A 15,106-nucleotide genomic window follows, 5' to 3' on the forward strand; every position below is an offset into this window, starting at 1 on the left:
GCACCTTGATAGCGTTCCAGGTCATAATTTTCTAGTTGCACTGCGCATTAGAAAATTGCGATTAATGAGTGGCCACTGCAACATTCCAGTCCTTGTGTGAAATCTGATTTCAAAAAGACGACCTGGAACGCTAACCTAAGAACAAGTAGCAGCATAGGAAACAACCTCACTCACGACCTCCCAGGCTCCTTTTGAGGCTGTGTAGGGAGTAAAGCAGATTGATTTTGATTAGTTTAATTTGATTTTTGATCGTTTGTATGAAAATATTCCATTTTTAGGGATCGTATTATCCAGGCGTACAGTAGGTGGCGACATGCATATCCACCATTTGTTGCAAATGCCATTATACCAGAGAAGAAGAACCTCTCCAAAGAATACGCAGTTAATTAGGTTTACGCTGCTTGGCTCATTCACTACATGGGCTTGCAAAACAATAATATAAAATACTAGCACTGTATATTTTGCCGTCGTGCATAGGTGAGTGCAAATATAGGCATCTAATACATCTGCATTTTATTCAATGTTGATTCTAAGAAATTGCTCCGATAAGTAGCTTACTGGGAAATATTTTGTCGTAGTATATTAGTTTAATGTAGTCGATAATCGCCTAATACTCTGCCAATAATCAGCGAAAAATATCAGCATCACAGGTCGTGTGAAATTAGCAGTGCAACATTCTAAAGATAGACCTTTAGCACCCCCTTGTGTAGTTGATTGATGGTGAACGGTGTTTGCTGGCTCGGTAATTGTGAGGAGTGGGGTGAATGACAATTGTAGTGTTCAACTGACTGTACAGTAGTCCACTAGCTCTGTGGACCAAGTCACCTTGGTGATGTTCTTCGATAAAATCCACTGTCGAAAAGGAGAGCAGCGATGAAACAATGTTTAATGGGCCATGAATCATGGACAATCCTATTCTTGTTTTCTGTAGCCTAGTTGTAAATGTTCATCATGCACTAGATTAATTGTTGGAATACCTTACTGTTAGCCTATTGTATTGCACAACAAATTTTCTGTCCACTTTCTAACATCTATTATGTCTCACACATATTCCACTATGTTAAAATATGTATAACAAATCTTCCATAGATTATGAAGTAGGCTGTTTTTTGAAGGATTACAAGTGAGATGTAATTAGAACCTGCTATACAGTTAAACTCTAACCCAGTGGGTGTGTCTCTACAGCTGTCTTGTGTCTGTCCTCAGAAAATGCAGGTCTCTATCCTACTGAGTGCCCTTCTCAGCATCCCTGTCTCTTTGGGTGAGTTGTTTGTTGTTGCCATTTTAGTATTATAGCTGTTGGTTCCAGTCGTAGATGGCTGTTCAACCAGTGATTTACTTTACAGTAGTAATATGTTGGAAGAATTGGATTCCCATCTCTCTCTCTCCCAGTAGCTTTTCTTTGTCAGTATCGCTGTGGTTGTTTTTCAAACCTCAAAGTCACACATGGATTTGTAAAAATTCACGTTTTTTATTTTGATCATTTCATTTCCTATCAATGTGCTACATGTCATTCTGCCTCCCTCTTTGTCCCTCTCTTTTTCAGGCTGGAATGAAGACTTCCAGATAGTGTGTTCTGGACAAGAGTTCCGCCTGCCGGTCTACTCAGGGTCAAGGATTGTGACCTTTACCCCCAGCTACCCTCCAGGACCAAGAAGAGTGCTACTGGAGAATAACAATGTAGGTACAGTAGTGTGTGTACAGCATGTGTACAGTGGGTTCCTGTATGCTAAGCATTGCTATTGTGTCTTGTAGTTGAAGGACCCGCGGTTTGAGTGGACCAAAGATAGGACATTGCTGTTGAAGGACGTCACACACGGTGACCAGGGACTCTACTCTATCAAGCTGTCCTCTGGATTCACAGATGAGACCGTTCGGCTCACTGTCTCAGGTACTACTCAGCCTCAGGGACTACCGCTCTCCACCTCTTTCTCTCAATTTTTTTCTACTGCATGTTTCTTTCTCTATAATATTATATAATGATTAATTCTATCTGTGGAAATTGATTGTATGACATTTGAAACATTTTATAACTCAATGTCATCTCTCTCTCTTTCTCCCTTTCTCAGAATGTATAAAAACTTTCAGACGGGGCTATGGGGAGACTTTTCAGCACAACATCCCTAAAGATGGCTCCCTGCTGGAGTTTTCACCCCGGGGCTCCCCCCCTGATTCCCAGCCGGTGGTACTGTGGAACCGGACAGACCTCGAGACCAGTGAGGCGGGCCGGGGGAGGCTGGGGTCGGACGGGAGGGTCTGGGTGGCAGAGAGGGTGACCCAGGCAGACCAGGGAAACTACACCATCAGAGACGAGAATGGGAAAGTAATCTCCCGCAGCAAACTCACTGTCAATGGTGAGCATTGGAAATATCAAAAATATCTAGATGGAGGGTTAAGAGAGCGATGGAGATGAGAAAGCGATATCAGTTTTTAGAGCAGTCTGATAAATTGTCCAAACTGACACTTAATGCTTGTATCTATCTGATTCTTTCTTTCATCTGGATGTCCCTCACCATCCTCATTCCTCTCCACTCTTTCCCATACTCTCTTTCTCATACTCTCTTTCTCACTCCTCATTATCACCTGTGTGGGTGCAGGGCACACCTTCAATGTCACCCGCTTCTTCAAGGAGTCGCTAAACCTTCCCCTGTTTCTCCCTGTCCCTCATGTCCACCTCATTTTTACCCCCTCCCTGCACCCGTCCAACCCCTCCAATGTTCCCCTTGACTCCCGGTACTCCCGCCCCGTGCAGCTGATCAGGGACGGGCATATCGTGGATCAGGACTCCCGGTACTGGGGCCTCATCTCTCTGGGGAGAAATAGGACTGTCAACGAGGTGGTCATCACCAGGCTGAGTGCAAAGCATGATGGGATGTATGAGATTCGAGATCAGGACGGCAACCTGGTGTCGTCTACTGTTCTCCATGTGGTCGGTGAGAGACAGTGATTGTGTGTATGTGTGTGAGCAACAGCTTTTCCCTTTACGTGATGCAGAGCTCTTCCTCTCTGATTCAGAGGGGTTGGGTTAAATGCGGAAGTCACATTTTGGTTGAATGCATTCAGATGTGCGACTGGCTAGGTATCCCCCCTTTCCCTTAATTTATTTTATTTCACACACCCTTTGTATCTATGGCTCTACCAATTCTTTTTTTTTTCTCCAGATAAGACTGCTAGATGGAGAGCGGTCCTCAAGTCCATCAGCGTCCCTTCTGGCATGTTTGTGACTTTGGCTGGTTTCATCCTGTTTATGAAGCGCTACCCTAACTGCAGCCTCACTATGATCATCAATGGCCTAAGAGGTCACCACACACCCGCAGCTAACCCGCCAAGAGGCAATGTCCAGGTGACCGCTGTAGAGTGAGAGTTATTTGTGAGCTTGGAAGGTAGAAGCAATATGGTGGGGTTATTCCAGGGTTTGTGTGTGCGCAATGCTGTGAGCCTGTTGTCATGGTACTATGTTATCCATCTATTTCAACTGTATGATCTTATCGCATTCTGAAGTGAGTGTCAGTAAAAATAGATCCAGTCCTTTGCGCCAGTCTCAATTTCCTCAGGCATCAGTTCCTTCCATATTTAAATTGGGTCAAGGGTCACATACAGTTTATCTGTGGATGGTTTATGTTTGTCTTCCTGTGTGTCTATGCTGAATATACAACTCAAAATTAGGAATGTGTTCCTAATGTTTGGTATACTCAGTGTAGTGGTTGTGATATTTACATAGTTGTTTTATTTATGTCGCCTGCAGGACTACAGTCCGCCCAGCCCCCAGCCCTATGGTTTTTACGGTCATTCACAGCAGATTGGAACGCCAAAAATATGGAGCCCCAGACCTACACATTCTGTAGGTAGACGGTGAAGTTATAAATGTAGGCTCAGTCTTCTGTTTTTCTTTTTACCTTTCTTAATTTCTATATTGCGTGTGTCTGTTTCAGGGTTACACTCCTGTTGTGGACAGCGCACCACTTGTAGTGGACAGTGCACCACAGCCCTCCCCTGAGCCAGTAAGGACTGGGAGACAACAGGAGACAGACAGACTTAGTGTTGAGACTGCCACTACTCACTATCCCAGTAGAGAGGTAAATACATTCTGTGATTTCTATATTCTGTCTCACAATAGACAGGTATATTCTATTCTTTCTTTTTATCATTGACTCTCTCTCCTCAGGAGACTGCTGGCAGTGAGAGGGTGATCTCCTTTTCGGTCGCTGGCGCCTCCGACTGCCTCCACTCATCTGAAGACTGTTTTCAGTTCCGGATCAAGAAAGAGGGAGTCGAGGAGAGATGGAGAAAAGCAGAAGACTACTTCTCCACACTTCCACTGGACACGGATACCTCTGAGACTTGCAGCATCTATACTTCTGACAAACTCAACTTCTTATAAAAGCACAGAGAAGAAGAGTGAACACAGGTAAAGAAAGAGAGGATTGAAAATAGTGGAGAGAGATATGATCATATATATATATATATATATATATATATATTACTGTTCATGGCTGAGTTTTGTCACTATAGTGCCTAATACTCAATACTCAAAAAGTGCCTTCCTGTTTGAGTATTGAGTATTACTTCATATGATGTATGTATGATCATTTCATTATTGTTCTTTTTAAGCATGAGATGAGCAATATCCTGCATTTGGAATATCATTAATTTGTACAACTGGACAGTTAATGTTCCTAGAACTCAACCCGACAATTACTTTGCTGCTACCTACCTCGAACCCTCAGGATGACACATTTTAACCATAGATGTCTGTATATTTACTGTAATGTGTGTAATTATATTGTTACATTAGGATGGTAGGCAAGATTAAAGAAGAGATAAGGAATTGGAAGATTTTGTAGTAGATTGATAAGGGAATGGCCTCAATCTAAAAGCATAGCTAACTGCATGTGTTACCTACTATTAAATCCAATGAATGAACACAATAATAACCAATTTATCTTTTTTAGATAACATATAGTTAAGTAAGAAACTGAGTGATTTCTATAAAATGGCATCCATATGAGTATATGACTTATTTTCACCAGGTATTTACATTGTATTTATTCTTTATTGGCATCAATCTGAAAGTGTGTCAATATATGATTTTCACATCATACTTTCCCAATGTTTTCCTGTGTATTATTAACGTATCATTGGTATGTGAGTCAAATAATGTTATGTTGACGAAGAAAATAAAACTAGTTTAATGACGGTAGGGGGCGGTGATTTTATATTACTGTTTGAATGAGCTGAAAACAAAACGATGAAGAGCCCGCGTTGGAGAATTGATACTATCCCAGCATGCAATGTTTTTGAAGCGGCAATGAAACGCCAGCGTGCAACATTGGACCAAAAATAAAGTAGGCACAATAACGTTAGTTGCCTTTTCGGCAAAACATTTCAAGGAAGTTTGCCATCAAAGTAACACCAACGGTTCGTGCTTGGCTGTGGCGGGACGTGCACTTGAAAGATGTCTTTGGTTTGCGCAAGTAAGTTGAACATGCTTCTCGATAAATAGCTAACGTTAGCATTGGCTAGCTAACAGTGTGCAACGCTAGGAAGCTAACGTTTGCTTGTAGCTGATTGTAATCTGTCACAACATGGTATTATTCATGGTGGCTTACTATTTAGCTATATTAGTTAACCGTAAAAGTATTGGATCTATTCATGAAATTAAAATGGTACTATCCACTTACTCAGACTAGTCTCATAGACTAGACGTAACATAGTAAACGTACATCCGGGACTCTCAAATTAGTTTGTCAAGTTAGTTTTGAAATTTCAATACGCAAGCGTATGGCAACCAAAAGGTTGTGTTTCTGAATCTCATCACGGACAACTTAAGCATTTTAGCAACTTCGCAGCAACTTACTACTGTTTAGCTACTTTGCAACTCCTTACTATATTAGCTAACCCTTTAATCTTAACCCCTAGAGCTAGCTAACGTTAGCATTAGCTGCCTAGCTAGCGTAAGGTACATCGTAGCATATCCTACGTTTTGCAAATGGGTAACAATGGGTTACGTTTTGAAACTACGATACTTAAAGTATACATTTGAGTGTACAGAATAATATGGAATGCTCTGAGGCCACGTTGATTTAATATTCCTCCCCTACTCAGTTTCCAATGAGGTCCCGGAGCACCCCTGCGTGTCCCCGGTGTCCAACCAGGTGTTCGAGCGCCGACTGATCGAGAAGTTCATCGCTGAGAATGGCGTTGACCCCATGAATGGCCAACCACTGTCCGAGGAGCAACTTATCGACATTAAAGGTAAAGAGGGCAGGAGTAGACGGTTAACCTAATCGTGTAGGGTCAATCACATCAAACGTGTACTAATTTTAGTTTTGGCCTAAGGATAACTACGTTGGTTGTGTTTTCAAATACTTCGTTTTTTTATTTGAAATCTATGTTTTTGCTGCCCTTTCTTCTGTGCCCAGTGTCTCATCCTATCCGACCAAAGGCTGCCTCCGCTACCAGTATTCCTGCCATACTCAAGTCTCTGCAAGATGAATGGGTGAGTGTCTAGATCGTCTGGAGTTTGTGCTCTGACTGTGGACAGTGTTACAGCCAAGTACTGTTCCTCAGTTGTGTTGAATCTCTCCCTCAATGTCTTCCCCCTCTCTCTCTTTCAAGGATGCGGTGATGCTCCACAGTTTCACTCTGAGGCAGCAGCTGCAGACGACTCGCCAGGAGCTCTCTCACGCCCTCTACCAGCATGATGCAGCCTGCAGAGTCATCGCCCGTCTCACCAAGGAGGTCACTGCAGCCAGAGAGGGTAAGAGAGGGCCACGGGAGCCTTGGTGGGGTTCTCTATAGGCTGAAGTTATTTTTCTCCCTCATCTTCTCTCCTTCACTGGCCTGTGAAGGTCAATGCTTACTTTGTTCCCATTCTCCCATTCTACAGCACTGGCCACACTGAAGCCCCAAGCTGGATTGGTCGCCCCTCAGGCTATGCCTGCCTCTCAGCCAGCCACTGGGGTGAGTGGTTGACCAAGATTCCCATCCATCAAACAGGATTCCTGTCCATCAGAGACTGAGGATACATGCTGTCTTGTCTCTCTTTCTCTTTTCTAACTCGTCTTCTCTGTGTTGGTTTACCTCTCGCAGGGTGCAGGTGGGGAGCCCATGGAGGTTAGTGAGCAGGTGGGAATGACCCCAGAGATCATCCAGAAGGTAAGATATTTTTCCCCCTCTCCTAATCCCCTGTGATTAGTGTTCTCATTGCTGTGACCCTCCCAATATGGGAATGGATTTGTTATTCATTGAATTGTGATTATTAACATTTTTCTTGCTTCTCTGCTGCTCTGTTTTCAGCTCCAAGATAAGGCCACCGTCCTTACCACAGAGCGAAAGAAGGTCAGATTTTAATTCAGGAAGTTGTCTAATGCGTTGTAGGATTGCACAGATGGATGATCAAACCACCCAATCTTTTAATACACCCTCTCATGTAGTCCTTTGTTTGCTCACTCCTCCCTTCTCACTCCCTAACCAGAGAGGCAAGACTGTGCCAGAGGAATTGGTCAGGGCTGAGGATCTGAGCAAGTACCGACAAGTGGCTTCCCACGCTGTGAGTACTACTGTCTGTCTAATAACCTGTAGTTGGACTGACTGAGCTGCTGAGTACTATCCAAGGTTGTCCTGTGAACTGTCTGTTGTTTTGAATCTCTCAGGGTCTTCATAGCGCCAGTGTCCCAGGAATCCTGTGTATGGACCTCTGTCCTTCAGATACTAACAAAGTACTCACTGGTAAGCGCCCTCTTTAAGAATATATATTTTTAATTCTCCCCCCACATCTCTTTTTCTTGCATATCTAAACAGTGTACATGATGACTGTATTCTGTGTTGCCAGGAGGGGCTGATAAGAACGTGGTTGTGTTTGATAAGAAGGAGGAGCAGATCATCGCCACCCTCAAGGGTCACACCAAGAAGGTCACCTCTGTCATCTACCACCCCTCCCAGGTAACAATACGTGTCTATACACAACCTCTGTATGAAGTAGCATTGGGCATTCAGTGAAATTCTAAGTAAAGGAGTTTACTTGATCTGTGTACCTGGTTGAACATGTGCTGTGTTCTAGTTTGTAACCTGCACCAACTAACTTGCCTAATTTCCTTCCCCACTATTTAATTTATTTACATTTTCTGTCTTTCTTTCCTCTCCAGTCGGTGGTGTTCTCTGCCTCTCCAGACAGCACCATCCGAGTGTGGTCTGTTACCGGGGGCAACTGTGTCCAGGTGGTGAGAGCTCACGAGGCGAGCGTGACCGGGCTGTCACTTCACGCCACCGGAGACTACCTGCTTAGCTCCTCCGAGGACCAGGTCAGTCCCCCGTATTGTGCCAGCACCCGACCCCACCGTATTGATTGTGCCAGCACCCGACCCCACCGTATTGATTGTCCCAGCACCCGACCCCACCGTATTGATTGTCCCAGCACCCGACCCCACCGTATTGATTGTCCCAGCACCCGACCCCACCGTATTGATTAATACATCATTATTGGACATGTCTGCCCATCCTCCTGTTTGTTGTGATGTTGAGTTTGCCGACTGTCAGCTGTACATAAACACATGGACAAATCCATTTTCGACTGTGTGTTGCAGAAAGGTAAACACTAATTGTTTCAAGCTTAGCAAACGTTAGCGAACCTAAGATGGGCATTCAGTGGGCTCTAAAGTGCCAGCATTTCACTCGCATTTGCTAGTGAAAGAAATGAAATGCAAATGTGAAAAATAACTGTTCTCATTTGTGTGAGTGTGATACACATTTAATTCTGCGTCTCATTAGTTGTATTTTCCACCTAACATTGCGAGGCTCACGCAACCTGAGACTGTAACTGTAATTATTATCCGCTTCACAAAAAGCATTACAAAAGTATAATCAAATATAAACATCTTGGGGCCTCCTGGGTGGTGCACTGGTTAAGGGTGCTGTACTGCAGAGCCAGCTGTGCCATCAGCGACTCTGGGTTCGCGCCCAGGCTCTGTCGTAACTGGCCGTGACCGGGAGGTCCGTGGGGTGACGCGCAATTGGCCTAGCGTCGTCCGGGTTAGGGAGGGTTTGGCCGGTAGGGATATCCTTGTCTCATCGCACACCAGCGACTCCTGTGGTGGGCCGGGCGCAGTGCGCGCTGACCAAGGTTCCCAGGTGCGCGGTGTTACCTCCGACACATTGGTGCGACTGGCTTCCGGGTTGGATGCGCGCTGTGTTAAGAAGCAGTGCGGCTTGGTCGGGTTGTGTATCGGAGGACGCATGAATTTCAGCCTTTGTCTCTCACGAGCCCGTACGGGAGTTGTAGCGATGAGACAAGATAGTAGCTACTAAAAACAATTGGATACCCTGAAATTGGGGATAAAAAGGGGTAAAATATATATATATATATCTCTTTAACCTCTAGTGACTCCCAAACCAGCATGCGGGAGCGTAATCATCGCCTGAAACTAATTAGCATAATGCAGCGGACATAAATATCCCTATTCATGAAAATCACAAATGAAATATATTGAGACATTCATTGTTAATCACCCTGTCGTCTCAGATTTTCAAAATATGCTTTACAGCCAACGCTAGACAAGCATTTGTGTAAGTTTATCATAGCAGCAGGCAACCTTGTCACGGAAATCAGAAAAGCAATCAAATTAAATCGTTTACCTTTGATGAACTTCGGATGTTTTCACTCACGAGACTCCCAGGTTCATTTTTCCCAAAATATTATTTTTGTAGGTGAAATAGCTCCGTTTGTTCTCCCGGAAATTGCGGTCACCACAACGCTGAAAAATATTCCAAATTAGCTCCATAATATCGACAAACATGGCAAACGTTGTTTAGAATCTATCCTCAAGGTGTTTGTCTAATATCTATTCGATAATATATCCGTCGGGACAATTCGTTTTTCTCTAGGACCTATTGGAGTAATGGCTACCTCTGTACTTTACGCGAGAATCTCTCTCGGAGCCACCATGTGACCACTTACGCAATGTGCCCGCCTACGGCTATTCTTCAACAGAAATGCGTAAAACTACGTCACAATGCTGTAGACACCTTGGGGAATACGTAGAAAGCGTAAGCTCATTGATGGTACATTCACAGCCAAATAAAGAGTCATTGGAACGCAGCGCTTTCAAAACCTGGGGCACTTCCGGATTGGATTTTTCTCAGGCTTTTGCCTGCAACCTCAGTTCTGTTATACTCACAGACAATATCTTTACAGTTTTGGAAACGTTAGTGTTTTCTATCGAAAGCTGTCAATTATATGCATATTCTAGCATCTTTTCCTGACAAAATATCCCATTTAAAACGGGAACGTTTTTTTCCCAAAAATGAAAATACTGCCCCCTAGCACCAAGAGGTTTTAATGGAGTGGGGAGTTTAGAAGACTGCACGATGAAGATTGAAGGAGTGTCTGGTGTTAGCTATAGAGGCAATGCTTCTAAAATGCCTTGGCACTAGATTTGAGATTTTATCGATTTCGAAAACCTGAAATTATCTATGCGCTGCAAATAAATCCAATAGGCACCTTTACATTGGCTGAAACTGAGGACTCTTCCTGGCCACGGGTCAGTCTCTCCAACCACCGAGCCAATAGATTGTACTCTGACGTCTGGTACTCTAAAAAGTTGGCACGTCAGATTCCCTTTGCCGTGGCCTAGCGAACAGTGGTCAGATTCCCTTTGCCGTGGCCTAGCGAACAGTGGTCAGATTCCCTTTGCCGTGGCCTAGCGAACAGTGGTCAGATTCCCTTTGCCCTGCGCAGTGGTCAGATTCCCTTGCCGTGGCCTAGCGAACAGTGGTCAGATTCCCTTTGCCGTGGCCTAGCGAACAGTGGTCAGATTCCCTTTGCCGTGGCCTAGCGAACAGTGGTCAGATTCCCTTTGCCGTGGCCTAGCGAACAGTGGTCAGATTCCCTTTGCCGTGGCCTAGCGAACAGTGGTCAGATTCCCTTTGCCGTGGCCTAGCGAACAGTGGTCAGATTCCCTTTGCCGTGGCCTAGCGAACAGTGGTCAGATTCCCTTTGCCGTGGCCTAGCGAACAGTGGTCAGATTCCCTTTGCCGTGGCCTAGCGAACAGTGGTCAGATTCCCTTTGCCGTGGCCTAGCGAACCGCGGTCAGATTCCCTTTGCCGTGGTCTACTTAAGCTTTGTGTAGTCAGTTTGCGGTCTGTGTCGACCCAATCATTTGTTTTTATTTTCAAAGTGATTTTGCTTTTAGTGTTGATTATAATTGTAATCAGACTCACAAACAGTGCGCGCACGATTGTGCTAGGGAAAGAACCCCAATTCGGCACTTGCTAGGCGTGCGATTTGAATCTCCAATTTGCCGCATGCGTCTGGTACTCTAAAAAGTTGGCACGTCTGGGTTTGCGTTAATACTCTTTCTCTCTCTCTCTCTCTCTCTCAGTACTGGGCCTTCTCTGACATCCAAACTGGCCGAGTCCTTACTAAAGTCACTGATGAGGCTGCTGGTGTTGGTAAGTGTGTTTGTGCCCGACACAATACGGAAACTGGGTTCCGGTTTTCCCTGTGTCACATATTTATCCCCCCTTCTCCCCCAGCTCTGACTTGTGCTCAGTTCCACCCTGACGGTCTGATTTTCGGGACGGGAACAGCTGACTCCCAAATCAAGATCTGGGATCTGAAGGAGCGCACCAACGTGGCCAACTTCCCCGGCCACTCCGGTCCCGTCACCTCCATCGCCTTCTCTGAGAACGGATACTACCTGGCCACAGGTCAGTCTCTCCAACCACCGAGCCAATAGATTGTACTCTAACTATTTGCACATTGTTACAACACTGTACACAGCCATAATGTGTCTATTCCTTTTAAACTTGTAGGTGTAATGTTTGCTGTTAATTTCTGATTAGTTCATTTCACTTACCTATTTCACTTGCTTTGGCAATGTAAACATGTTTCCCATGCAAATAAAGCCCTTTGTTTATCAATTCAATCTAAAATGTAATGACAAAACAGTGGGTATTTCTCATGACCTGACCCAGTCTCTCTCTCTGCTCCAGGTGCCCAGGACAGCTCTGTGAAGCTGTGGGATCTGAGGAAACTGAAGAACTTCAAGACCATCGCCCTGGACAACAACTACGAAGTGAGAATGAGCTAGCCACAGTATTTCCCCATCTGTCAGCCAGAAATGGCTAATTTACTGCGAATAACAGTTATTTCTTGTGGAGTTTTTCAGTGGAGCCTTTCTCTCTCTCTCTCTCTCTCTCAGGTTAAGTCTCTGGTGTTTGATCAGAGTGGTACGTACTTGGCTGTGGGTGGATCTGACATCAGGGTGTACATCTGCAAGCAGTGGTCGGAGGTCCTAAACTTCAGCGGTAAGAAACATTCATAGCCTCTTACATTTTATATCCACATTCAACCTTCACCTGACCTTCATTGCTCACCAGTGATAACAACTCATTCATATGTACACATGGTTAGGAAAAGCTGTGTCATATGGGCATGCCACATTTTACAGTAGTCACCTTCATGTCGCTCTTTTTCCATCTTTAATCATGTCTGTCTTCCCTCGTTTTCCAGATCACTCTGGCCTGGTGACCGGCGTGGCGTTTGGAGACAATGCTCAGTTCCTTTCCTCTGCGGGAATGGACAGAAGCCTTAAGTTCTACAGCCTGTAAATTAGTACAGATGGAGGAAGTGGAAGAGAGGATAAGGTCTAGACCTGTGCGACAAATTTGACTCGGCTGCAGTCGGGTTTGGGGTTTGAGAAATATGGACCAGTGATCCGAATGTAGTGGGTTGACTGGCCTAGGCAGGAGCTTTTCAGTCACATTTACCAGCAGTTGATGGTCTTAGCATTTTAAAAAACATTTGTTGATCTATAGTTATTTAGGATCCCAGGGTGGGTGGAGGAACAGGTGCTGAAGTATTTAGGTTTCCCCTTCATTTATTCTCCATAAATAACTCCCCAAATCTCTGTTCTCCTTTGCTGGTTAGACCAACAGTAATCTTCTGTTGAAATTGTATTTTTGTTTTAACTAAGCTCTGTCACATTGTATATGCCAATTCCGTGTATTGTGTTCATTCTTAGCCAGGCGATCTGACCAGCTTGCTTACAGGGTTGGACAGCATTCTTGTGTAGATTAAGACACCACAGAGATTGAACACTGCTAGTTTTAGTAGCAGAAGCTACAGCAGCCATTTTGGAATGGTATTTCTTGTTGAACAACAAAGGAGCTGATTGGCTGCCATTACACTGCCATTCCAAAATGCCTGCTGTAACTTCTGCTACCTAGCATGAGGACAGAAAGGACAGTTTTCCGTAAGAAGTAGCGGTCGTTCAATCTTGGTGTAACAGTCGGGATAATGGGACAATTCAGGGTACAATGCATTTCTCATCCTTGGATTGAGATGTTTTCCGAGCCATATCTGGCACCGGCTCCGCAGTGTCTTAAACAACACAGAAATGCTGTCTGACCCTAGTACAGCTGTAAACAAGCAGGTCGGATCTACTGGCTACTTAATCCCTTGAATTATCTTCCACACTTTTTACACCTCAATAAATGAAGTGTTTACTGTGCAAACAGCCAGCTATTTGCTTGATCAATGGAATGTATTGTAGAATCCAGTTGTCGGTTCAGCCTGTCAGAGGCACCAATATGACTTTGATCACAAAGATTCAGTGTGCTCTGTTTGTACAGTGCATTTGGACATTATTCACACCCCTTGACTTTTTCTACATTTAGTTATTACAGACCAAATTTAAAATTGATTACTTTTATATTGTTTTTGTCATTGGCCGACACACAATACCCAATAATGTCAAAGTGGATCATAGTTTTAAAGATGTAAGAATGTTATATATATTAAAAGCTGAAATGTCTTGTGTCAATAAGTATTCAACCCTTTTGTTATGGCAAGCCTAAATAAGTTCAGAAGTGGAAGTGGAAATGTGGAAAGGTGTGCAATATGTGCTTAACATGATTTTTTTTAATGACTACATAATCTCTACTGTACCCCACACAGTTGACCAGTGAATTTCAAAAAGATTCAACCACAGACCAGGGAGGTTTTCCAATACCTCACAATGAAGGGCAGCTATTGGTAGATGGGCAAAAATGTAAAAAGCAACCCATGAATATCTCTTGGCATACAAAGAGTTCAATCTTGGTTTCGTCAGACCAGAGAATCTTGTTTCTCATGGTCTGAGTCCTTTATGTGCCTTTTGGCAAACTCCAAGCGGGCCGATCATGGGTCTTACTGAGTAGTGTCTTCCGTCTGGCTACTCTGCCATAAAATCCTGATTGGAGGAATGCTGCAGAGATGGTTGTCCTTTTGGAAGGTTCTCCCATTTGCACAGTGGAACTCTGGAGTTCTGTCAGAGTGACCATCGAGTTCTTGGTCACCCCCCCTGACCAAGGCCCTTCTGCTCCAATTGCTCAGTTTGCCTGGGTGGTCAGCTCTGGGATGAGTCTTGGTGGTTCCTAACTTCTTCCATTTAAGAATGACGGAGGGCTCTGTGTTCTTGGGGACCTTTAATGCTACATAAATGTTTTGGTACCCTTCCCCAGGTCTGTGCCTCGACACAATCCTGTTTCGGAGCTCTACGGACAATCCCTTCGACCTCTATGGCTTGGTTCTTGCTGTGAAATGCACTGTCAACTGTGGGACCTTATATAGACAGGAGTATGCCTGCCAAATCATGTCCAATCAATTAAATGTGCCACAAGTGGACTCCAAGTTGTAGAAACATCTCAAGGATGATCACCTAGAAACCGGGTGCACCTTTTGAGTCTCATAGCAAAGGGTCTGAATACTTATGCAAATAAGGTATCCATTTTTATGGTACCTTTGTCATTATGGGGTATTGGGGGGGGGTATTGGGGGTATTTTATCAATTTTAGAATAAGGCTGTAATGTAACAAAATGTGGAAAAGGGGAAGGGGTCTGAATACTTTCCGAATGCACTGTACATAGGGCAGCAGCCTCTTAACGCGCAGTGTTGAGCAACCGGGTGGTAGCCGGCTAGTGACAGTCACTAAGTTCAGGGCAGGGTACTGGGTGGATTGCTAGTGATGGCTATTTAACAGTATGATGGCCTTGAGGTAGAAGCTGTTTTTCAGTCTCTCGTTCCCAGCTTTAATGCACTTGTACTGATCTCGCCTTCTGGATGA

The 15,106-nt window shown here is 44.3% G+C and overlaps 2 protein-coding genes across 3 annotated transcripts; both read left to right on the forward strand.

The window, feature by feature from the left end:
- The first annotated feature begins 219 nt into the window (after nucleotides 1–219).
- On the forward strand, nucleotides 220–3,985 carry LOC121838653. Its single transcript, XM_042325749.1, has 8 exons — nucleotides 220–477; nucleotides 1,186–1,261; nucleotides 1,547–1,680; nucleotides 1,756–1,891; nucleotides 2,070–2,354; nucleotides 2,598–2,933; nucleotides 3,162–3,841; nucleotides 3,933–3,985. Exons 2-7 carry the CDS (start codon nucleotides 1,210–1,212, stop codon nucleotides 3,359–3,361), a joined length of 1,143 nt encoding a protein of 380 aa, XP_042181683.1. The 5' UTR covers nucleotides 220–477; nucleotides 1,186–1,209; the 3' UTR covers nucleotides 3,362–3,841; nucleotides 3,933–3,985.
- Nucleotides 3,986–4,287: 302 nt separating this feature from the next.
- LOC112256148 (pre-mRNA-processing factor 19) lies at nucleotides 4,288–13,518 on the forward strand. Of its 2 annotated transcripts, none has more exons than XM_042325748.1 (16): nucleotides 4,288–4,408; nucleotides 6,106–6,255; nucleotides 6,423–6,499; nucleotides 6,619–6,760; nucleotides 6,890–6,963; nucleotides 7,093–7,158; nucleotides 7,300–7,341; nucleotides 7,478–7,552; nucleotides 7,656–7,731; nucleotides 7,835–7,944; nucleotides 8,148–8,303; nucleotides 11,380–11,449; nucleotides 11,534–11,707; nucleotides 11,993–12,075; nucleotides 12,202–12,307; nucleotides 12,513–13,518. In XM_042325748.1, exons 2-16 carry the CDS (start codon nucleotides 6,210–6,212, stop codon nucleotides 12,608–12,610), a joined length of 1,395 nt encoding a protein of 464 aa, XP_042181682.1. In that variant the 5' UTR covers nucleotides 4,288–4,408; nucleotides 6,106–6,209; the 3' UTR covers nucleotides 12,611–13,518. The 2 variants fall into 2 exon arrangements, with proteins under 2 accessions (XP_042181682.1, XP_024284937.2); XM_024429169.2 differs by lacking the exon at nucleotides 4,288–4,408 and adding an exon at nucleotides 5,274–5,474.
- The last annotated feature ends 1,588 nt before the right edge of the window (nucleotides 13,519–15,106 follow it).

The sequence above is a fragment of the Oncorhynchus tshawytscha genome, linkage group LG08, assembly GCF_018296145.1.
Source record: "Oncorhynchus tshawytscha isolate Ot180627B linkage group LG08, Otsh_v2.0, whole genome shotgun sequence".
Taxonomy (NCBI): Eukaryota; Metazoa; Chordata; class Actinopteri; order Salmoniformes; family Salmonidae; genus Oncorhynchus; species Oncorhynchus tshawytscha.